The sequence below is a fragment of the Scyliorhinus canicula genome, chromosome 18, assembly GCF_902713615.1.
Source record: "Scyliorhinus canicula chromosome 18, sScyCan1.1, whole genome shotgun sequence".
NCBI classification, from domain to species: Eukaryota; Metazoa; Chordata; class Chondrichthyes; order Carcharhiniformes; family Scyliorhinidae; genus Scyliorhinus; species Scyliorhinus canicula.
In genome coordinates this window covers 89,939,175-89,964,954 of record NC_052163.1, presented here as the reverse complement: position 1 = coordinate 89,964,954, position 25,780 = coordinate 89,939,175, and the positions used below count along the sequence as shown (strand labels likewise).

Genomic DNA, 25,780 nt, shown 5'->3' with positions numbered 1-25,780 from the left:
TTGGCCATGATAAATTGCCCTTAGTGTCCACAATTGCCCTTAGTGTTGGGTGGAGTTACTGGGTTATGGGGATAGGGTGGAGGTGTTGACCTTGGGTAGGGTGCTCTTTCCAAGAGCTGGTGCAGACTCGATGGGCTGAATGGCCTCCTTCTGCACTGTAAATTCTATGATAATCTATGATAATCTATGAAAGAGCACCTATTCTTGTAACCCCACTTAACCTTTGGACACTAAGGGGCAATTTAGCATGGCCAATCCACCTGACCTGCACTTCTTTGGATTATGGGAGGAAACCGGAGTACCCAGAGGAAACTCACACAGATACGGGTAGAACTTGCAAACGTCAGACAGTCATTCATGGTGAGTTGCACTGAAACTTTTTTTTATATAAATTTAGAGTACCCAACTCATTTTTTCCAGTTAAGGGGCAATTTAGTGTGGCCAATCTACCACCCTGCACATCTTTGGGTTGTGGGGGTGAAACCCACGCAGACACGGGGCGAACGTGCAAACTCCTCACAGACAGCGACCCAGGGCCGGGATCCGCACTGAAGCTTTTAAGGGGAAGTTCGATGAGTAAATGAGGACAAAGGGAATAGAGTTGATATGTTGATTGGGTTAGAGGAAGATAAGTTGGAGGAGGTCTTTATGGAGCTTTGGAGAGTTGGTGGAAAAGTGGTAATGTCATTGGGCTGGTAATCCAAAGGCCTAGCTTAATGTTCTGGGGTCAAGGGTTCAACTCCCATCCGGGCAACTGTAATTGTCTAGAATGGAAAAGTCTTCCTGACCAGAATAGTTTTTACGACAATCAACAATGGTTTCGTGGCCACCATTGTTGATATTAGAATTGAAAAGTCAGAGCACAAAATCTAGGTCAATACTCCAGTGTAGTAATGAGGGAGTGCTGCACTGTCAGTCTGTCAGTCAGTGCTCTTGAATTTGAAATACCAATCTCAGCAATGGTGGCCACGAAACCATTGTTGATTGTCATGAAAACTATTCTGGTTCATCAATGTCCTTCAGGAAGGAAATCGGCTGTACTTTCCTGGTCTGGCCTACGTGTGACTCCAGAACCACAGCAATGTGGTTGACTCTTGACTGCTCTCTTGCAATGGTGTGGCGTTTGGCACTCAGTTCATGGCTAGGGATGGGCATGAAATATTGGCCTTACCTGCAATGCCCACATCCCATGAAAGAATAAAAAAGAAGCATAAAGACCAGATGGGTGAATGGCTTTTTTCTGCGCTGCAGTGTTCTTGTTCAAGAGAAGATTGGCATACGAACACATTATGTATTTATTTGTAAATATTGACAACTACCATTTGTAACTAGGCAAACGGTCTCAGATTGAACAGCACTATGATTGGAACATCGCTGACCACAGATTTAACTATCCTCCTCCATATAATGAATTTTATTTTCCTTTCAACAGGGACAGAAATGCCAGGGAACACTGCTGTGCAGAGGTGCTATCTGCTGATGTAGCATCATGTTCACTGCAGACAGTAACAGACCCATCAAATCACAGCGGGATTCCATTAAACATTACCAACTGCTCCTCTAGCAGATGTGGCCTGTGCACTTCAGTAGCTATTCTGGGCTGATGATAACCGCGCTGAGTGACTTTAGGGGTGGTCTAGTTCGAGTGCGGCCCTCACTGAAGCCAGTGGAAGTGTGAATGGAGGAACGCTGAAAGGTTGCCACAGCAACATATTTACACAAAGAAAACGGGAGGTAACACTCAAGACTTGTATCATCAACCATGGGGGGTGGGGGGAGAGCGGTTGTGTGCTCATATCAGTGGTTTGACCTTACACACGGAAAAGTGAAAGCGAACAAAGCTTCCTCCTTTGGACTAAATCCAGTGTCTGATTTAGGAATGAACTATAGAGACTGGAGGCTCCTCTTTGATGGCCAGCCTCTGCTGAGTTGGTGATCGAGGTACTGCAATGAGCCTCAAGGCCCAAGACAGGAAGGAGGGTGAGAATATATTAATGAGAGCTCCTGATCTTAGCTACGATCCAGTGATTGCTGCTGCAAAGTTCTTGACACGGAGTCGAAAACAGGACAATAAATGTAGGACAATGAATAATAAATCGAATAAGGACTCACAAGGAACCTTTATACCCAGAGTGATGAAAATATGGAACTCACCACCACATGAAATAGTTGAGGGGAATAACATGAATGGCTCAAAGGAAAGTCTAGATAGGTTCACGAAGAAGGATGGAACAACCTATACTGATTGGTCGAACTAGGTTGGGAAAAGGTATATGTGGAGCATGAACAGCAACATGAGCCGGTTTGGGACAAATAGGCTGTGTTTCGGTGTTCTAAATTCTGTATCTCCGAGCATGCAAAGTCAGCCATTCGGCCCTTCGAGGTTGTTCCGCCATTCAATCAGAGCATGGCTGATCTGCTTGAGTTGTGTCTCACATTCTCCATCTACCCCCGACAACATTTGCTTTCCTTACCAAACACGAATCTGTCCACCTATGTCTTAAAAGTATTCAGTGACCCCCACCTCCACTGCCACTGAGGCACAGAGTTCTGAAGTCGCACAACACTCAGGAAAAAAATTTCTCCTCAACTCTGTCCAATAAGGGCGACCCCTAATTTTAAAATAGTTGTGGACTCCCCTGCAAGCGAAAACATCCTTTCCATACCCACCTTATCAATATCGTTCATTATCTTTCATATTTCAATCAAGTCGTCCCTCATTGTTCTAAAGTCTAGTGGAAACTAACTCAGCATTTCCAACCTATCCTTATGAGACAACCCGCTCATTTGAGGTATGTAATTCCATGTTGGGAGAGAAGAAGGTCGCACTCGACTGCAAAAGCCCCATTGCCACCACCTCAGCCAAAAATCAGTGTCCAGACACAAATATGAAGAACAGGCAAGTGAATGAAGTAGCAAGGGGTGACAAAATGTCTGCAGAACAAGCAAGATTCAGGAAAGACAAAGGGCCGACAGGGTGGAATTTGTGGATGAGAGGATGCTTAGTGGGGACAAAATAACCCACAAGGTTATATTCATAAATCTCACATTTGTGGCTGGAGTAGAAATCTCATTTTCTACAAGCTGATTCCCAATCCTTCGACGGGGAACTACTCTAACTAGGCTTTGCTTCTCTAGAATGGAAGCAGATAATTTTGTCAGACAGCAGAGACTCAGTGCTCATAAATAATTCAATCCAGCAAAGTGCAAAACCATGTCAAATTAATAATAAATCACAGGTAAGGCACAGACAACAGCTTCTGCCCTCTCTGTTACCATTATCCTTTTAAGAATTACCAATTTTGTCAAGGGTCAACTATTTCCCCCCCCCCCCCCCCCCCCCCCCCACTGATAGACATCGTCTGTGCTTGTACATTTACTGCAGAGAGCCATTAAGCTTGAGGCCTGAGTGAGCTCAACTGATGAAACTAATTGAAGTGGCCCGATATTACAGGCCGCATGATGTCTGCCTTGAACCAGATGTTTGACAGATCAAATCCCAGGGACTGCCTGTCACAACAGCCCACCTGCCGATGTCAGAAACAAGTTTGTTCAGCTTCCCATTGGGACAACAGATAAAGTGTATCGGTGGGTGGGTGGGGGGGGGGGGGGGATTGACAAGTTGCCCATTAAGAACAAGTTCACAATTTGGCACAAGCACAGCCTTCTTCCAATCAGACACTGCTCTCCTCAGCGCTTCCTTTGCAATGGCAGAGTATCCACATAGGAGCCAATTTGCGAGTGACCTGTGTCGACGTGAAAGCTCGTTGTGATTTTGCAACTGAGGCGGTGACAAAGCGAACCTCCTCCCAGTTCCTGAAGGGCATGAAAATGCTCTCAGCTCTCCTCAGCCTTCGCTTCATCTGTCACCCAATAAGAGGATTGAATTCACTCACAGTACCGGTGGCCGGGTTGAGGCAGCAGCCAATCCTGGGAGTGTGGGTGGGGCAGTGCGTTTTGACATCCCCCAAACATTTGGCTTTGAGTCGAGCACTCAGATATACCTGGGCTGCTAAGACATTTTCAGGATTAACCTCTCACTTTATTCAGCTGAAACCCTGAGTGAGGCTGTAAAACTTTGGAGACGGCGAAGCTGCTGTAAGATTTGTCACCGTCGACTGCACAGAACCTGTTTCACTGTGACTGCTTCAAAATTAGAAAGGGTATAATTTCCCATTCACTCTCACTCCTGTGGTCCAAACCCCTCCTCCTCATTCCCAATGGAGTAAAGTCCCTCAGTGAACAAGCTGGTTGACTTTTACTCCCGGAGTTTTAAATTCCAACGTTCCATTATATAGAACCGCAATAGACTATTCTCCTTTCATTGTAATTGTGGAAAATCCACATCCAAATCAAAATTTGCAGGCAGCACGTTGGAGCAGTGGTCAGCACTGCTGCCCCATGGTGCCGAGGAACCGGGTTCGATCCCGGTCCTGGGTCACTGTCTGTGTGGAGTTTGCACATTCTCCCTGTGTCTGCGTGGGTCTCACCTCTACAACCCAAAAGATGTGCAGGGAAGCTGAATTGGCCATGTTAAATTGCCCCTCAATTGGGAAAAAAACAAATTAGGTATTCTAAATTTATATATTTTTTTAAATCTAAATTTGTTTTGGTTCAAAAAGGGCCCTTAATTTCAAAATATGCCTCAGATCCTTGCTGTATGCATGAATCTGAGAAGCTGAGAATCGAATGCATCCCTTCCCCAGCCAGCGATTCTATAACAAGCCCACAAGGGCAAGTTTGCCTTGCAATGATTTCAGAGTTTATAAACTACACTGCTGCAAGTCTGTAATTCTGTAACATCCTCAAAGAATAGACCTATTATTCAAAGGCTGGTCTCCATGGGTGTCAGGTACTTCAAAACAACTGCCATATAACAAGGAGAGGGCTCATAAAATAAACAGGAACATTTATATTTATATAGCACCTCATCAAATTGAAAGGTCTCGACGACATTCCCATCCTACGCACACACAATTCAAAGCGCACTGACTGTTCCTAGTAGGTAAACACCCCACGCACAGCTATCAGATGAATGACCAGTTCATCGGTTTCTGGTGGTGTTATTTGAAGGCCTGCATGCTGAGAGAATGGTCTGCTATTCTTTGTAATACACCATATGATCTTTTATATCAATAGGGACACAGTGGCAGGCTATCTTATCCAAAAGAGAGACACCCCCAACAGAGCAACGTTCCCTCAGCATTCCCTGCATTGGAGTGCCAGCCTAGATTAGGTACTGAAGAATAGGGAGGACTACCAACTGAACCATCCGGGCCCTTGTGCCCTAACATTCTCATTTTAATAAATCTATTCTCGAGGCATCAACAATCCCATCAGGGTGTAGCATTCTCCCCTTCTCCACCATAGCACTGCGGAAATCTAATTTGCATGTGTATGTGGAGTTTCTGTTGGACATAAGAGCTGGGTAGGGAAGCAGAGCACAAGAAGGCCTGAGAAAATTCACACCCGCTCCCCACACCTCGACGTAGGGAATCTTGCTGTCCATTGTGTTTGTGCCTGAAACAGTGAGTGCCAGCCAGCTGTTTGACTGCCGCATGCTTCACAGACAAGTTCAGTGCTCTCCATCTGCACAAGTCTTCTGATAGCAGTACTCGCAATGATTAATAATGGGGTCGCTGGCTGTTTTTCCTCTTCCCCAAATCTGGGCCACTGCAACCAATTGCTTCTTGCCGGATTGACAATTTTGATGGGGCATATCGCTGGACACGGGGAAAATGTGCAAACTCCACACAGTCAGTGACCCGAGGCAGCAATTGAACCCGGGTCACTGGTGCGGTGAGGCAGCAATGCTAACCATTGTGCCACCGTGCAGTTCTTCTGTTACCTCCTGAGTCATAAAAGGTTAGTATGCAGGTCCAACAAGTCATTATAAAATCACTACAGTGCAGAAGGAGGCCACTCAGCCCACGCCAAACGTCCAAAGGAGCACCCCACCCAAGCCCACTCCCCACCTTATCCCCATAACCTTCCCTAATCTTTTTACACCAAGGGGCAACTTTTTGCGTGGCCAATCCACCTAATTCCTTTGACTGGGAGAAAACCAGAGCATCCACAGGAAACCCATGCAGACATGGGGAGAACATGCAAACTCCACACAGAGGGTGTGATCGAACGGCCATGATGCACCCGAAAAGCAGCACGTCATAGCATTGTGTGGCTGATAAAAGCTGGGAGACCCTGCTCCCAAGATTTACTCAGCTCACAACTGCTTGCAAGATCTAATGTGATCTCACGAGTCATTGCAATGCTTAGGTGACATTGCCAGCTGGCAGGGGCACTGCCAGAGTGCCAGATTGGCACTGCCAGGGTGCCATACTGGCATTTGACGCGCGAGTGTGATGGGCATGGGGTGCCCTGTGTGGGTGCGTGGGAACCCTCCCATAGTGCATTGGGGCTTGGGGGTTGTGGATCGAGTCTGGGGCTTCTGAGATCGGGACGCGATTTGAAAATGCCATCCCGATCTCTCGCTACTCTGAGGTCTGGTGAGAGCAGCTCCTCATTGCACGGAACGGCTGTGTGCAGCCTCGACCACGCATTTCCCGCTGAGGCCCCCTATCTAATCCAAGTGAAGTTTAATAGCATTATGTTTCTCGGCGCTGCGAGCGCTGGGAAATACTTGGCTAAACATACTCTCACAATGGGACTTTGTTCCCATTTAGCTAAATCCCTCCCAGACAGTTACCCAAGGCCGGAATTGAACCCAGGCTCCTGCCGCTGTGAGGTAACAGTGCTAACCACAGGGCCACCGTGCCTTAGGGAGGCAAATGGAATGTTGACATTTATTGCAAGGGGAAAGGAATATAAAAGTAGGGAAGATTTATTGTGGTTGTGCAAGGCATTGATGCGACCACTTCTGGAATACTGCGTACAGTTTTGGTCACCTTATTTGAGAAAAGATATAAATTGCCTTAGAAGCAGTTCATAGAAGCTTCAATCGATGCATTCCTACGATAACGGACTTATCTTCTGAAGAAAGATTGAATAGGTTGGGCCTACACCCATTGGAGTTTAGGAGAATGAGATGTAATGTTATTGATTAGCGTATGATCCTGGGGGCATTTGATAGGGTGGATGTTTCCACTTGTGAGAGAGAGTAAAAGCAGGGGACACAATTTAAGAATGAGAGAGCTCCCATTTAAGAAAGAGGTGGGGAGAATTTCTTTTTCGGGGGTCATTAATTTGTGGAATTCATTTCCCCAGAAAGCAGTGGAAGCTGGGTCATTGAATTTATTCAAGGCAGAGTGAGACAGATTTTTGACAGACGAGGGAGGCGAGGGTGATGGGTTGGGGAGTGGGTGGGGGGTGGGGGGGCTGCAGACAGGAAAGTAGAGTTGGCACCACAACCAGATCAGCCATCATCCTATTGATTGGCGGAAGCAGATCCGAGGGGCTGAATGGTTTACTTCTGCTCCAATTTCATCTGGAGCGATCAGATTTATTGGTGGCATCATCCCGGATCAAATAGCCTTCCTGGTCATGCACACAAATGACTAATACTCACACAGCAGCGGATAAGTGAGGAAAAGGATGTTGCCTGGAGGAACCATTCCCCCAGCACCGGTCAGGAGAGTAGGGAATATGGCGAGGAGAATGTTCTATTTAGTCTAGAGCTTTAAATGACTGCAAAAGGAATTCAGATTCCTGGGAAAATAAAAAAGCAATGACAGAATAAAGTATTGTGTGGACATTGAGACACGTTCAAAGTCAATGGAAGCACAAATACACTGGCTTAATGGAGAAATAGAAAAACTAACAGAGCAATAGGTGCGTCATGAAGCAGAAGTAGGTTATCTGAGAAATATCGGCTGGGAGAGAGGCCCATTTATCTTGCTGGCTGGCCGTGCTCTCTTAGATTGGACTGTTAGAATTCCATTGTTCAGATAACGTCAGCTGGGTGGCAAAGCTCAGGCTGAGGTAACCTACCATTCTGTCCTTATCCGCTATCTGTTGTTACTGTAATGAACACATCAGCTGATAGGGATGTCTGGCTTCTCTGTGAAAAACTCAAGCGTTATACCTGCTTTTCTTCCATTCCCCCCCCATGTCAGACCTTAGACTGATAATAACTGTAATTCGGAACAAAACAGAACATTTTAATTCCCCGGGACCTCGTTGCCTAAAGCAATGATTAACGAGGAGATGATCTCACTGCAGGGAGCCCGGCATTGAGTGGTCATCAATCTGTGCTGCACTTACCTTCCATTTCAGACCTTCTCTCATGCCTCATTCTCTGCTATCTGATGACATTGATGTTAAAAGCACTATTGGTGAAATGTCAATTAAAAAAATTTTTTAAAAATAAATTTAGTGTACCCAATTAAGTTTTTCCAATTAAGGAGCAATTTAGCCTGGCCAATCCACCTAGCCTGCACATCTTTTAGTTGTGGGGGCAAGACCCACGCAAACACGGGGAGAACGTGCAAGCTCCACACGGACAGTGACCCAGAGCCGGGATCGAACCTAGGACTTCAGCGCTGTGAGGCTGCAGGGCTAACCCACTGTGCCACCGTGCTGTCCCGGTGAAATGTTAATTTGATCCTTTTGTTTAATTTCACCCTACCCCCCCTGCACGCCCCCACCACCCCGACCCCCCGCCCCATGCAAGTGCATGAATGCAAAGGTGGCTTTCGCAGCTCTAGTCCCTCAGCCACTGTCCAGCTACCGCTCCAGTTAGTGAGTGTCTATTCAACCACATGGGGCATCACTTCTCAGCCCAATCCTGTTGATAGCTACAACACTTGTGATTTGCAACAGGGGCAGACAGTAATTATTTCAAACACTCCGCCCCCTCACCTACATCTCCACAAGTGGATCTGAGCCCAGTTATAGGGCCTTAAACATCAGCATTAACCAGGACAATGGATTGCAGATCAAAAACTCAATTAATGACATTTCTGGCTTGTGTGGCTCAATACCAAGTCAGATAGTGCGTTACACACTGACTCCCTCAGGCGAGCTTTGTCTTTAGTTTGCAAACTGGTCGGATGACAGATGGACTGTACGTTAACTCAGTGAGACAGTAATGGATTACTGAAGAGAAAAAAAACATAAACATCTTTTTTACTATATAAAAGCAATACACTGCAGGGATCCTTGATAGTGCAGCAAGTACGTGCACTGAATAACATGACATTCAGACCAGAAAGATCCCACTATCAGTCTTTAATCTATGGTGGGTTAGCTCCACACTTCAGACAACATTTTACTCCTGGGTTAATGCCTCTGCACTATAGTCGAGAGAAAATAAAGCACCTCGGATTTCTTGCACGATTATTATCCAGTGACCTCTGATGGAAAGTAGGTACAGATATACATAAGTAGGAAGGCCATTCAGCCTTCATCTCAGATCTATAGACTCTGAAAGAAAGCTTCATCCTGAGTACTCTCCAACGTTGAAGCAGAATAAGGACAGTGAGACACAGACATGAACCACTAAAGGGTAAGTTCATAGAATTTTACAGTGCAGAAGGAGGCCATTCGGCCCATCGAGTCTGCACCGGCTCTTGGAGAGAGCACCCTACCCAAGCCCAAACCTCCACCCTATCCCCATAACCCAATTACCCCACCCAACACTAAGGACAATTTTGGACCCTGAGGACAATTTAGCATGGCCAATCCACCTAACCTGCACACCTTTGGACTGTGGGAGGAAACTGGAACACCCAGAGGAAACCCACGCAGACAACCCACGCAGGCAAAGGGAGAATGTACAAACTCCGCACAGACAGTGACCCAAGGTGGGTATTGAACCTGGGACCCTGGAGCTGTGAAGCAATTGTGCTAACCACTATGCTACCATGCTGTTCAAGACTGATATCAGGGATGACGGCAATGTTCAATTGTTCTGACTTCGATTATGCAAGCCTGTTTGTTATTGATGCTCACTTTGCTTCATTGGTTAAGCCTGGGTGTGGCCAGCACTGTGGTGAAGTGCGTTAGCCCTGCTGTCTCACGGCGCCGAGGTCCCAGGTTCGATCCCGGATCTGGGTCATTGTCCGTGTGGAGTTCGTACATTCTCCCCGTGTTTGCGTTGGTTTCGCCCCCACAACCCAAAGATGTGCAGGCTAGGTGGATTGGCCACGCTAAATTGCCCCTTAATTGGAAAAACTGAATTGAGTACACTAAATTCTATTAAAATAATATTAAAGAAAGAAACCTGGCTGTGGACTCAGAGAAAAGTAAACAAAGCTGTGGAAAGATCTGGAAGTCTGAGCTGCTGGCATGGGGACAGACATTTTGTGACTGCTGAGATATTTTAAAGCTACTGTAAAGTTCTTACACACATAGAAACGAGTGTCAGCTCTTTTGCTCTGAAGTAAGCCAAATATATAAAATATACGACAACCAGAGGCATTTGGTGTTGCAAAGGAGGATTGGTTCTTGGGAACGTAATCATTGGACCTTGGTGAGTAACATTTTGGACATATGTGTGATGCCTCCAGTGATCAAACAGACATGTGAAACTCATTGTTTAGGTTCAGCACGAAGATGACTGCTTAGTTTGTGGACATCTGGAGCATTGCACCCTGAGATGACTCAGCACCATCAAGAGAGGAAGGAGTGGGGTGGGTTGGTGGCAATGGGGCATTTTATAATGCCTTCCCCTGACCATTCTTACCCTGTTGTTGTGCTGGAGATGGGGTGGGGTTCAGTATTATTCAGCCTGCAAAGATTCACTGCAGAAAAACTACTGCAGAAGAAGCACATGACTGCCGAATGGTGTTACCCTACAAAATAAGGTTAACAACTGAAAACAAAGAGGCCTGGGAACGCTCACAGCCTAGGACACAGTCAAGGTTGAAAAGGGTCGGCGGAGCAATGAGGAGACAGCCAAGAGTTATCACGAAGCTTGTGTTTTAAAAGCTTACAGGGGGAAGCGAGGACTGGGAGAACTAAGGAATCTCACCCATTTGAAGTCTTGGGAACAAGTTAATCAGGAGTTGGAGGTGGTGCAATGAGTCTTGATTTGAACACAGTGGCGATTGAAAGAATAAAAAAAAAATCCCTTGTGGGTCTCACTTAATTCTTTCCTTCTCCCCTCCAGTCTCTCTCTGTCTTTCCACAGTAAGCTGCGAGTGTGCCGGTTCCTGTCAGAGAACTATGAATTATTCATCTGCCTTTGCTCAGGGTTTCTCAGGAGGCTGCCAATCCTCCACTCCAGCAACTAACCCCAGCCCCCACCCCCCACCACCCGCCAACAACTAAGCACAACCTGAAAAGCTACAAGGAGTATGGTGATCATGTCGCTCATTTGCCAAATAAATGTGTATGATGTGTTTTATGGCCACAATAAAAGTTTACAATCTCGGCGGTTGCAAATCTAGAAATGCAGCATTGCAGGGAGTGGGCGAGATCCTCTTTTAGCGTTTATGCCTCTTCATTCTGGGAATTCTCCCTAAATCCTTTGCCCACTTTCCTCCGGTTTTAAAAATGTCCTAAAAACTCCCTCTGTGATAATTTTATTAGCTTCCCTCCAGTCTCTCTTCTTTTTCCTCTCTACTTTGTGAAACATAATAAACGATGATGTGGAGATGCCGGCGTTGCCTTTGCCTTTGTGAAGTACTTTTGGATGCTGGCCTACCATAAAGTTGGGATATAAATATAAATGGGATATTGATGGTGGCAGGGTGGGCTAAGAATAAAGCGGTTAATAAGGCTTGGAGGATCTTGGGCTTTGTAAAGAGAAGCAGAAACTACAAGGGCCAGCAAGTTCTTGTGAAACTTTATAAAGTACTAGTTCAGGCTCAGTTGGAGCATTGTGTTCAATTCAAGGCAGCACACCTTAGGAAGGATGTGAAGGCCTCATAAAGAGAGGGTGGAGAATAGATGTACAAGAATGTTTACAGGGACGAGGCACTTCAGCGATTGGAGATGTTGGGATTTCTCCTCTTAGAATAGAGGAAGATTGAGAGGACATTTGAGGGAGGCGGATATAGCCGCACAATCGGAGAATCCAGCCCTTAGTCTCCCAAACAGAGAATTTGGCCCAAGATCCTGAGGAGTCTTGATGGGGTGGATGTGGAGAGGATGCTTTAATGATCTCTTGTGGGAGAATCTAGAACTAGGGTTCACTGTTTAAAAATAACGTCACCTGTGTAAAGCAGAGATGAGGCAAATTTCTTTCACTCAGAAGGTGATGAGTCTCTTCCTGAAACAATGGTGGAAGCAGAGTCTTTGAATATTTTTAAGGCAGAGGCGGATAGATTCTTGTAAACAAGGGCTTGATAGATTATTGGGGGGTAGGTGGGATTCAGATGTGAAGTTACTATTAGATCTCCCATGATAGGGCAGCACGGTGGCCTAGTGGTTAGCACAGCTGCCTCACGGCGCTGAGGTCCCAGGTTCGATCCCGGCTCTGGGTCACTGTCCATGTGGAGTTTGCACATTCTCCCCGTGTCTACGTGGGTTTCGCCCCCACAACCCAAAAATGTGTAGGTTAGGTGGATTGGACATGCTAAATTGCCCCCTTAATTGGAAAAAATAATTGGGTAATCTAAATTTATTTTTTTTTAAATAAAAATCTCCCATGATCTTATTAAATGGTGAAGCAGGCTAGAGAGGCTGGATGGCCTACTCCTCCTCCTTGTTTGTAAGTATCCCCAAAATCTCCAGAACGTAGTTGGATTTTACAATGGGGTAATTTGGTTAATAGAGCTTTGATGGGAGAGTTTTAATAATAGAATGTGGGCCACAATGGGGGACTTTGTGTGATAGAACGATGAGCTTTGATAGGAGAGTTTGGATGATGAAGCATTAAGCTGCATTGGGACAGTTTGGGTAATAAAGGGAACAAGCTTCGATGGGCGAGTTTGGGTGATAAAGGGTGATCTGTGATTGGAGAGCTCAGGCACTAAATACTAACTCAGGCTCAGGAACTTCAGTAGGTCAAATGGATCTCTATTTGTCCCTCATTTTTCTCATGCCCCTGCGTAACCCACAGGGATTCTACAGTTTGCACTGCATGAAGATGGAGTCTAACAGTTTTAAAAAATAAATTTAGAGTACTCAATTCATTTTTCCAATTAAGGGGCAATTTAGTGTGGCCAATCCACCTAGCCTGCACATCTTTTGAGTTGTGGGGCCGAAACCCACGCAAACACGGGGAGAATATGCAAACTCCACACGGACAGTGACCCAGAGCCGGGATCAAACCTGGGACCTCGGTGCTGCTGAGCAGCAGGGCTAACCACTGCGCCACCGTGCTGCCCGTCTAACAGGTTATTAACCCTATCACCACTTCAATACAGAGGCACAGAGCAAAACAAGAGCCCACAGGAAACATCCTGAGCAGTATCTCAGGGGAAAAGGGAACAAGCTGTGGCAATTGACATGAAAGAGAGTTCAATTAATCTGTTACACTAAGCATTCTCAGACCCCGGATAACTCTTAATCTTTTGGAATAATTTTGTTTTAATCTCCATGAAGCATTAAAATAATAAGACGCTTCTTTTCAAAATCCCCAGGTCACAGCCAGGTCAGATTCGTAAATAAATTAAACCTGACATCGATTTCCATTACTGTGGATGAAAGAGCTCATTTAATAATTCCCATGAGATCTGATACAGAGCTATAATTCTTTCTCTTTAGAAAAGAAGTTTTGTTTTAATGCATTATAGTATCAAGTGTTAGGAAAATAGCAGCAACCCAACCTCCTCCATTGACTGCAGGGCTAATGTCCCCGGGGTGCTGTCGGCCCTCCAGTATTTGACCCAAGCAGTCATTCTTCACACACGTGCGCTGGCAGGGACTCTGGCAGGGAGAGGCAGGTCAGCTATTCGACCGAAAGGGCCCTCACAGCCAAGCTCAACATTTCCCTAGGCCTACTTGACACTCGGGCATTTTCCTGCAGTAGGGGACTAACTGGACGTTGATCAGGGGAGTCCTGGCCTGCTTCATGCCGCTCCCCAGCCCAGGGATGCAGATGCCAAAATGCAGCCGCCTGACTGAGGTGAACTAGATCAGCACAGGCACATGGGTTGCAGCTGTGGCTCGGTACTAGAGGGAACATCAACAGACTGAGTAAATCATTAACTCGCCAGGTGCCACAGTTGACTTTAGTCACTCCACACTGTCAGCCCATGTGAGCTTTGTTGTAACCAACAGAAGCCATTCCGTTTGGACACACTTTTACAGGTCAAAGGTTAACATCAAACAACAGCTTCCGACTAGTCCATTTTCTGGAAAATATTAGTACCTATTTTTAAAGAATTGTACCCACCTCTGAAATCAGTCATTTCAAACATTAAAGAAAAAATAATAAAGTCTGTTTTGAATGAAAAAGGTTAAAAAACATGTGAATATACAAGGGGCAAAAGTAAATAAAGGCAGAGAAAGGATGGTACTGGGACAATGGGTTGCAGCTGTTGCTTGATACTAGGGGGAACATTCTTTTTTATAAATTTAGAGTACCCAATTATATATTTTTTCCAATTAAGGGGCAATTTAGCATGGCCAATCCATCTAATTAGCACATCGTTGGGTTGTGGGGATGAAACCCACGCAGACACGGGGAGAATGTGCAAACTCCACACGGACAATGACCCAGGGCCGGGATTTGTATCCGGGTCCCCAGTGCTAACCACTGCGTCATGTGCTGCTACAGGTAAAGTATTCTTTCATTTAAATGAAACGAGTTGTTTATTTAAGTAGCTCGGTTAGTCGTCCAAGAATAAATCTATTACTGCTGTTTCAGTGCCTTCATTAGTGACTAAATCGCTGGTTTTGAAAGGCTTTGAAAGCAGACCAAGGCAGGCCATCAGCACGGTTTGATTCCCGTAACAGCCTCCCCGAACAGGCGCCGGAATGTGGCGACTAGGGGCTTTTCACAGTAACTTCATTGAAGCCTACTCATGACAATAAGTGATTTTCATTTCATTTTCATTTCAAATGTGAGCTGCAAACAAACAATATGAGTCAGTTGACAGAAGGATGAGATCTGAGGGTCCAATTTTAAAAAGTTTTTTGTTCAAGTTGTTAGTGTGGTTGACCTAATTGGAGTTGGTGTGTTTTGTGACCGCTTTTGTGCCTCTGGAGAGGGGTGTGTTTGGCCAGTTCCCTGAGTAACATGAGGCAAATGGCATTCTGGATCCCCTGGGCCGAGATGGTGCGCCGCCTGTTGTAGCAGATGAGATGCGAGGCTTTGGATGTGCTGCACTCAAAAATGTCGATGGTGAGGGAGTTCACGACACACATGGCCCTGGAAGAAATCCTGGTGGAGGGGTGGACCTGGGCCAGCGCCTGGTGCAGATGAGTGGAGATTTCGAGATTTCCTCTGCTTCTTGGTGACTTTTAGTCAGCCAATGATTGGACGGCTATATGGGATGTCCCGCCCTTAACCGGAGCAGCCACCTCAGGCATTCCGCATGACTTTGGCCAATCCCTGAGCCCAGAAACGGTCACCTTGATTATTTCTTTTCGCAGAATGATACAGTAAAGAGGTGAGCCAAATAGTCTCTCCCAGCTCCCTTTCAATTTGTCCCACTTGCTTTCACAGCAATGGAGGTGGGTGGCAATCCACCCTGTGATGTGGAGACTTAAACATGTATGCCAGGACCATGCATTTGGTTAATGTTACAGAAATCGGCTCTCACAAAGGAATGGCAAATTCAAAGGGCCCACATTCTCCTTCCTGGAGTGTGGGCGGCAGAGAGGATAGTCAGCCAACAGACCTATACTAATAAGAATGCCTAAGGGTTAATACATTAGGGATGAGAACTAGAATGCCTCAGCTGCTTGGAGAAATTATTTATCACTGGAGAGGGCAACCCCAGAATATATCTTCAATTGAGATGCCATTTCCAGCCACTTAGGCCACATTGTTTTGTTCCATGACTCCCCTACCCATTATTAAAGAAGCAGTGAGCCCTTCCCTGTCACAATACTTTGAAGAAGTGCGGCCCCTGAGGTAATTGTTCAACGCTCCATTAGCATTGAGTATTTAAATTGGTGGCTACTTTGCCATTTCTGAGGGCTCACAATAGGAAGTCCCTCAGATCTCATCGTTCCGGAACACCAACCCTCCCAATATTGTCCAACTTGTGCTTTGAATGAGTATACAGGACTTTGATTTTCATATCCTTTCTGATAGCAGCTACCTCTGACACCATGGCACCCCCTCAGCACAGCATTGTGGGCCAGTCGGGGCGTGCTCACGTCTTGAAAATAAAGCTCCGACTCGTAGCTTTCTGGCCTAAGGGAATTCAGTGGAGCCAAGGTGAAACTGGACTAAAGCAAGCAGTCAACTTTCCTTGGAAAGACCAGAGGATTGGGAACAGAAGTGTAGTGTTGCTGAGCTATGTAAGGCAGGAAGACTTGGGTTCAGAGTCTATGCTCAGCTAGATCAATTGGTTTCAGTACCCCATGAATGCAGAAAGACGAGAAAGAGAGTTACCAATTGTTATTGTGTGATTATTGCTGGAAGGCACATGTATGGAAGTGAGGCAAGAGTGAAATCAGGCTGTGCTGAGTATTGCAAACACTCTCTGTCCAGGTTTCTGAATGAAAAATAGACGCTTCAGCAAAGCCCTGAGCGGCTACTGGCATCATATCCCAGCATGACTCAATAAACTGCAGAAGGGGAGGGGTAGACATTGGGTGAGGGGCAGGATGGGGACTGCTTTTACTGTAACCTGGTCAGTCAGTACTTTCCTCTTGGTCTCTTTCCCTTATGTCTCATCGTTGATATGAAGAACTGCAAATCTCTCACGATAAAATGATACTGCCTCAATCAGCAATTGCTATAACTGCGCATTCAGGCATTGGGTAATCACACTGAATCAGGTCAAGCACTTCATCGTTCACATCTCCTCTGGGATAAACACTCATCGGTCTCTTGAAAGAAGATGAAGGGCTTCTCATTTCACCTTAATTTTCTGGGCTACATGGAGAGACAGGTATCAGTTTGTGGAATATATGAGCAGCCTCCACCAGGATCGCTCTAGACTCAGAAGGTTAAGGAGCAACAATGTCATTTGCTGAGTGACCCGCAGAGTATGAGGATCATGGGAACATACCTGCGAACGCTTTCGAGATGTGGTCCTTTTTCCACTCCCAGGGCTGGTCGTACTCGTCAGCAGGCCGTTCATCATCTTGAGGAAGCCGGCTCTCCCGGATCTTCTGACCGGCTGCGTTCTCCACGTCAGACTCAGCGTCATGGTCCTGAGGCTCGTAGGGAGTGTCATAGAGCTGGAGACCCTTCTCCCATTTCTTTTCTCCTTTCCTCTGGAACTCTATGGTGGGATTTCAGAAGAAGAAAACAGTTACTCCCCAGTCGTGAGGTGTTACATGCGTCTCTTGTACACTGGGCTCATGGTTATATATAAGTCACTGTGCCATGTTTTGTTTGATAACCCTCCTATGAAACACCTCACGGCATTTTACAATGCTAAAGGCGCTATCAAAATACAAGTTGTTATTTTAATACGACTTACTATAGTTTCAGATATATGTTGGACGCTACTTTTGAGTCAGTGGGGGGCAGCACGATGGCTGTGTTTAGCACTTCTGCCTCAGGGCGCTGAGGATCCGGGTTTGATCCAGGCCTCGTGTCTGCATGGGTCTCATCTCCATAACCCAAGAAGGTGCGCAGGGTAGGAGAATTGGCCACGCTAAAACCCTTAATTGGATTAAAAAAAGAATTGGCTATTCAAAATTATTTAAAAAATAATTTTGTGTCAGTGCACTCTGCAAGACACTTCTTAGAATCATAGAATCCCTACAGTGCAGAAGGAGACCATTCGGCCCATCGAGTCTGCACCGACCCTCCGAAAGAGCATACTAAGAGGCAATTTTGCATAGCCAATCCACCTAACCTGCACATCTTTGGACTATGAGAGGAAACCAGAGCACCCAGAGGAAACATACACAGACACGGGGAGAACGTGCAAACTCCACAGTCACCTGAGAATCGAACACGTGTCCCTAGCGCTGTGAGGAAGCAGGGCTAACCATTGCGCCACCATACCGGACACTCTCAATAAAACATCTCAGCTGGATTCAGTGCTACCGCAAATTGTATAACCAACAGTCATCCACCCCAGTGTTACATCAGTCAAAAAGGTTCTCTTCTGAAACAACCCATGTTGTAAAAACTCTATAATTGCACATCTGGGCATTTTTTCCACAGTTTAAATGAACACTGCAATTCTGCCCTTGGGCAATACACACACACACACGTCATTCTAAGCAGAGGTCAACTAACAGTAACCAGGGCATGGATTGGGTGTTTGAGGAGTGGGATAGAGCTCTCCTACCCTATCACCTGGGGCAGCAAACTTACATTCGTGCTTCTGCTGCAGCTGAGATTGATTAAGTTTGCTGAGGCTAAACTTCAAACTTTGCATCGTCCCTGAGGGGAGGTCTATACCATGGTTACGGGATTTCCTGGCAATCTTTCCACAGAAAGAATTGGGGGGAAAACTCCATTTAAATGAACTTTTAAAGCGTATTTACACACATTTTCAAAACAAAAATCACCAAGATGAAAAGTGGTTAAAATGCTCATGGGCTAGTCTGTCTCACAATCAATAAATATCTCATACCAATTGTGTTGGGAGATCCCCTCATCCGAGCGGTTTTCCAAGAGTTTTCCAACACAGGCCTTCCTCTCAGATTGTGAACACAAGGAAATAAAAACTGAGGTACTGACTGTCAGGTATTTATTTTTAATAAATTTAGAGTACCCAATTCATTTTTTCTAATTTAGGGATAATTTAGCGTGGCTAATTCACCTGCATATCTTTGGGTTGTTGGGGTGAAACCCACAAATACACGGGGGGGAGAATGTGCAAAATCCACACGGACAGTGACCCAGAGCCAGGATCGAACCTGGGCCCTTGGCGCCATAATGCAGTAGTGCTATCCACTGCGCCACCATGCTGCCCGACTGTCAGGTATTCACAGCAAAAAAAAACACATGGGTGAGCTTCTAACTTAAAATTAGAATGCTGCAGGAAGGTTAGAATTAATTCCGTTCACACATCAAGCAAGGCCCACTAAGGCAGGGAAACATAATGGCCAAAATCGCCCATCCTCATGTGCGGTTGGGATTTTCCAGGGCTGTTGACAGTGAATGGAATTTTGACCGGGCACTAAATTTTCCATTCTCGGTCCCACAGGTCCCGCTATGGGCGAGACTGCAGAATCCCGCCTGATGGCCAAGATTCCGCGTCCATCTTTTCCACTGGGATAAATGGCAACGAGGGTGCAAAGTCTTGCAATAACCCTGCGGGCGAGATCTCACAATGCGATTGGTCCATGCAGCCCAGTTTCTATCATTAAACTAGTCCCACTTGCCTGCATTTGGCCCATATCCCTCTATACCCACCCTGCCCATGTAACTGTCTAACTGCTTTTTAAAAAGCCAATATTGTACCCGCCGTTACCACTGCTTCTGGCAGCCTGATTCTCACCACCCTCTGTGTGAAGAAATTTCCCCTCTGGTCTCTTTTATATCTCTCCCCTTAAACCTAGACTCCTCTACCTTTGGGAAAAGATATCGACTATCTCTTAGATAAATATATTTATTTACTTTAAATAGATAAATTACCAATTCTTATCAAACCTCATCTTGTCAAGTGTTGCATGGTTCACCTTTGAGAAAATTGGAGAAGGGTTCATGTGGGTATGTAAAGAACACTAACATCTAGTTCAATCACAAGTTTGGAGTACATTGTTACACCCCTAGGTTTTACTATTGTATAGTTAGATTATGGGTTGTCTGGGTGCCCCCTCTCATATATGATGGGCTTCACTACTATAAAGAGTATATGAGGCAAAATTCTAAACGTGGAACAAAATTAAAAAACACAAATATTCTACTGTTATGGCAATCAAGATGAGGATTGACACAACAGATAATGGTTGAATCCAAATGTCCTGGTTTCTCATAAACTCTAAATATCCTGCGCTGCACACTCTTTCCCCCTTCCGTGCCACCTCGCTGTGTTTCCATTGAAAATAGTTAAACTGTCTTCTACATTCAACTCATCTTTTCCCCCAGGGTTTCAGAACACTGAATCGGCTCACTTTACTCTGACTTCCCTTCTTCCTAAAATCTATCCAAACTTAAAAGTCACCTGATGAATATTTGCTCATTGACTCACCTTCTCCCCTATCCCGTCCTGCATTGTGAGTTTAGCCTGTCAGTGCGATTTAGCAATGGGAGAGGATGAATCACAGCTGGAGGAGTGTTTGAAAAAAAGCTGATGAATAGGGTGCCGTGAATGTTGTTCCAGCATTTACTCTGATTTTAAAATAAATGTAAAAGTGCAACAAGACCACCACATGGTACAGAAAAAAGGTACTGTGTGTTACTCATATTTGAATTGTGTTTAATTATATACAGTTGGAGGGCAATATTTGGGGTTTCAACTGAGCAGATATAAAAAGATGCTTTCCACACCCAGTGGATACCGTGGGGATTGGGGTGCCCTATTGACTCCTATTCTCACATTTTGACATGATTTTTAAAGTTTTTTACTGAATTGCTTCTGTTTGTTGCAATATCCCTTTAAGAGGCTGCACTCTCAAATTTCCCTCAGTTTGTTAATTTGGTTTAATTGATTATTTGGTTTGCTCAAGAAGAATACAAAGAGATTCTCGGTGAAATAGGGGTACTAGAATTAGGGGGTATATGCTTGTTATCTTGCAATGCGGATGTGATTAAACAGTCACTAAGTATGTAAAAATTAAAGTTTTCCCATCATTAAGTGAAGTGTTCTTATCTGTACCCCTAAACCATTTAAACGGTCACTCAGTATGTTAAATGTAAAGTTTCCCATAATAAAGTGAAAGTGATCCCATCTGCCGAGACTCTTTAAAAGGTCTGTCAGTATTCCAGGCTTACAGATCTGCCTCTGTGTTCTCAAGTGCTTCCTAGAAAGTGAAGGGGCTGCCCCCACAGCTGTTCTTTCTAGGAAGCACTTGGGGTACAGATAAGAACACTTGCACTTAATGATGGGGAAACTTTATTTTTATATACTCAGTGACTGTATAATGAGTTTAATGGCTGCAGATGGGAAGAGCAGCCAAAGGAGCCCCTTCCCAAGGAAGACCCCCAACCTGAGCCCCTCCAGCCCAGCACAAGTTCCCATAACTCCCACCTCCCATGAATGACGACCCCATGGCACCCTGGTGGCAATTGCTGGGAGGGCAATTATGACCTTTCCACCCCTCGGGCTACAAGTTACCAGGTCCACACGCCTCAATACTTGCACCAATTCACGGCAGCAGGACTCTTGGTTTGGAGGGCCAGAACATTCTACCTGGCTTGCGAATGGTGAGTATTGTTCGCCAATGACGAATGGTGAGTCTTGTTCGCCAATGACATGCAAAATAGCTCTAATTAGGTATTTGCACGGTCTTGCTGGGTTGGGTCGGGAAGACCGACTGGGATGTCGGGACCCGCTATGGGCTGGCGGGACGGGCACAGAGAATTGTGATTGAGTTGCCGCCTGGCGAGAATCCTGATTTTGTCTTGTCGCGCGATTCCCTTGCCGATCGGGAATCCTGCTTCCAGCAGCGGGCCCGGTGGATTCCCCATCCCCATGTTTCATCTCATTAAGGATGGTTAACTTGACCATGTTATAGACTCTGAGGGGACAATATGTTTGTAAGCGACAAACCATGAGTAGGATCACTGACCCTACATGCTATCCATTGACTCCTGTGGTTTTCAGGTGAGGATCAGCTCAGCTGGGAGGTTTCCATGATTGAATCACCTTCCAAAAGTCTTTCAACATGCACAAGAAGATTGACTAATTGGGTGAGGAAAAAGGCATGGATAACAACAGAGACGTCAGTTTAAAAAGAGAGGGGAGAGCGTGGAGATTCCATTTGAAAAAAGGCTTGGACAGCAGCAGCTCGTCTGAGGACTGACCGGGTTCAGAGAAAAGTTAGTCTGAATTCGCAGGAAAACGGTGAGTGATTGGTTGGTGAGTATGTTTGTCTTTTTTCTTTCAAAACTCAGATAAATTAATTATAAACCCTATGAAACTTTACAACTATAATATTGGGCACGATCTACCGGCCTCGCTGTGCCCGACTCGGGACACGATGAGACCGGTAAATCGCGCAAGAGGACTCTCGCGAGATTTACGCGCTCATTACACCTCACGAGATCTCACGAAACCTCGCGAGGCATCGTGATCTGGCTCACGCCCACAATGGGCAGATATATTCAAGTGATCAGTTCGAACTTTACACATTTCAATGAGATGCCCCCCACCATTCTTCTAAACTGCAGTAAATACATGCCTAGTTGACCCAATCCCTTTTCATATGGCAATCTGATCATCCCACATCTATCCCACAAATTAGTCTGGTAAACCTTCATTGAACTCCCTCTATGGCAAGTGTATCTTTTCCGAGCTAAGGAGATCAAAACTGCACAAAATACTCAAGGTGTGGACTCAGCAAGACCCCATACAGGCATGTGGGATAATATTAGGGAAAATGAACAAAGGGGCACAGTATACTTGAAGAGATTGATTGCACTAGAATGGAGAAAAATAAATTAGTAGGTGGAGATCAGAGTAAAGGAGACAGTAATAGAATCTAAAGAAGGATTACTTTACATGGACCTAAATAAGATTGGTGAGTTACAAGCACAGATTGCCACGTGGAAATCTGGGGTGGGACTCTCTGATCCTGAGGCTAAATGTTGACGCCGTCGTAAACACCGTCGTGTTTCTCGAAGGTGTCAACACGGCCTCAGGAGCAGTATTCTGACCCGTACAAGGGGCCAGCACGGCACTGGAGTGACCCACGCCGCTCCAGCTGCCGATCCCCGGCGTCAACGGGTACCGCTGGTCTGCGCATGCACAGTGGCACTGGCGCCAATGCGCGCATGCACAGTGGCTCGCTTCTCCGCGCTGGCCCCGCCGCAACATGGCGTAGGGCTACAGGGGCCTGCGCAGAACAAAAGAGGCCCGAGCCCGAGAGGACGGCCCGCCGATTGGTGGGCCCTGATCGTGGGCCAGGCCACAGCGGAGGGCCCCCCCCCCCCCCTCCAGGGTCGGATCCCCCCCCACCAGGCCGCCCCCAGATGCATTCATGCCGAGGTCCCGCTGGTTAAGAGCAGGTGTGGACAGCGTCGGCGGGATTCAGCTTTTATAGCATGCCCGCTTGGCCCACCACGTGCGCAGAATCGAGGCAGCGTGGCGCGATTCGCGCCGGTCCCTGCGGTTCTCTGGCCGGCCCCCGGGGTGAGTGAATCCTGCCCCTCATGTTGTGGCTATAGCATAAGATCTGGCTCAAAGAATGGCAAGACTGAGTGTTAAATGTCCCTGGATACAAAGTGTTCAGGAAAGATTGAAAGGAAGAAAAGGGGGAGGGATGGCAGTATTGATTATTATGGGCGGCACAATGGTTAGCACAGCTGCCTCACAACACCAGGGACCCGGGTCCAATTCCAGCCTTTGCTGACTGTGTGGAGTTTGCAAGTTATCCTCTTGTCTGCATGGCTTTCAGTGCTCCGGTTTCCTCCCCTAGTCTAAAGATGTGCAGGTTAGGTGGATTGGCCGCGCTAAAAAAGTTGTTCCTTAGTGTTCACAGATATGTAGGTTAGGTTAAAGGGTTATTAGGATAGGGCAGGGGAGTTGGCCTGGGTGGAGTGCTCTTTCAGAGGGTTGGTGCAGGCCCGATGGGCCAAATGGCCTCTTTTGTACTGTAGGGATTCTATGATAAAGAGGAGCATTGCAGTGCTTGAGATGGATGTCCCAGAGTGAACAAGGACAGAATCTATTTGGCTTGAGCTCAGGAATAGCATTGCTCGGTGTTGACTATAAGCTACTAACTAGTGGGAAGGATGTACATGAACAAATTTGCAAAGAAATTACAGCAAGGTGCAAAAGTTAAGAGACTTTAATTATCCAGATACAGACTGGGATAGTAGTGGTGGGGAGGGACAAGCATTCCTGGAGTATATTCAGGAAAAGGTTCTTCAGCAATATGTTTCTAGTCCAACGAGGATGGAGGCACTGCTCGAATTAGTCCTTGGAAATGAGGAAGGCCAGCAAGTAAATCAAGTGTCAGCAGGAGAACATTTAAGGGACAGTGATATCCTGTCTTTTAGGCGGACTATGGAAAGGACAAAGAAGGGACCACAGTAAAAAAAATTAACTGGGGAAAAAACAACTTTAAAGAGATAAGGACAGATCTGTGCGGAATAAAATGGAGTGAAAGGTTAACAGGGAAAACAGTAGCTGAACAATATACTGCTTTTGGTGAGCTGATTCAGGCACAGTCGAGGTATGTTCCCTCGAAAGGGAAAGGTAGGGCAAACAAATCCAGAGCTCCCTGACGACCGAGATAGAAATTAAGGTGAAGGAAATTTGTGTTTTTGCTAGATGTCAGGCAGAAAATACAATTAAAAACCCAGCTAAATATAGAAGGTTCAGAGGGGAGGTGAAGAAGCAAATAAGATCACCGAAGAGAATGTTTGAAAAAAAACCAGCAACTTGCCTAAAAGGGAATCTCAAAGTTTTTTATAGGTATATCAAAAGTAAAAGGGTGGTGAAAAGAGCAGGGTCAATAAGGGACCAAAACTGGGATTTACACATGGAGGTGAGGAGGGCATGGCTGAGATATTAAATTAATATTTTGCAACTGGTTTACAAAGGAAGAATATGTTACCCAGAGCATGGTAAAAGATGAGGTCATTCAGACGCTAAGGGCGGGATTCTCCGTCCCGCCTGACCCGTTTTCTGGTCCTCCAACCCGAGAGCCGCTCAATGAGGTTTCCCATTGTGGCCACCCCCATGCCATTGAGAAATCCGACAGGGTGAGTGCGCTGATGGTGAAGCGGAGGTTCCCGCTGACGGAGAATCCCACTTAAATCGGTTTCAAATTGACAAAGAAAAGGTACTGGATAAGTTGTCTATATATAAAGTTGACCAGGACCTGGATGAGATACATCCAAGGATACAGAGGGAAATGAGAATGGAAATTGCGGAGGCCCTGGCCATAATTTTCATTAGACTCCGGGGTACTGTCAGAGGACTGGAGAATTACAAATGTTACACCGTTTTTTAAAAAAGGGTATAAAAATGAGCCCAGCAACGAGAGGCCCGTAAGTTTAACTTTGGTGATGGGAAAAGTTAGAGAAACAATAATTCAGGAGAATATTAAGAATTCACATGGGCTAATGCGGGTTAATTAAGGAAAGTCAACAAGGATTTCTAAAGTGAAAATCATGGTCGACTAATTTGCTGGAGTTTTCTTTTTATAAACTTAAATTAGCCGTTTTTTTCCCCCCAGTTAATGGGCAATTTAGCGTAGCAAAATGGACAGTGACCCGGGGCTGGGATCGAACCCTGGTCCTCAGCACTGCGAGGCAGTAGCGCTCATCACTGTGCCACCGTGCCACCCATTGCTGGAGCTTTTTCAGGAGGTAACAGATGTGGTTGATACAGGTAATGTTGTTGATGTGGTGTGCATGGTGCCACACAACAGACTTGTGAACAAAGTTATAGCTCATGGAATAAAGGGCACAGAGGCAACATGGATACGGAATTAGCTGAGTGACAGGAAACAGAGTAGTGGTTAATGGATGTTTTTCATGCTGGAGAGAGGTTTGTAGTGGAGTTTTCCAGGGGTCAGTGTTGGGATCATTGCTTTTCCTGATATGGATTAATGACCTAGACCTTGGTGTCCAGAACACAATATTAAAGTTCGCAGATGATAAAAAACTTGGAAGCATTGTAAATTGTGTGGAGGATAGTGTAGAACTTCAAAAGGACATAGACAGGTTGGTGGA

At 45.8% G+C, this 25,780-nt stretch overlaps 1 protein-coding gene across 4 annotated transcripts in view; it reads right to left on the bottom strand.

Moving 5' to 3' along the window:
* The window catches only part of LOC119953207 (SH2 domain-containing adapter protein F-like), a 334,703-nt gene that overhangs the window by 132,803 nt on the left and 176,120 nt on the right, over nucleotides 1-25,780 (bottom strand). For all 4 annotated transcript variants that reach the window (XM_038777218.1, XM_038777219.1, XM_038777216.1 and 1 more), the window contains exon 4: nucleotides 17,037-17,252. In XM_038777218.1, coding sequence (XP_038633146.1) covers nucleotides 17,037-17,252 — 216 coding nt within the window. The remainder of the gene's footprint in view (nucleotides 1-17,036; nucleotides 17,253-25,780) is intronic.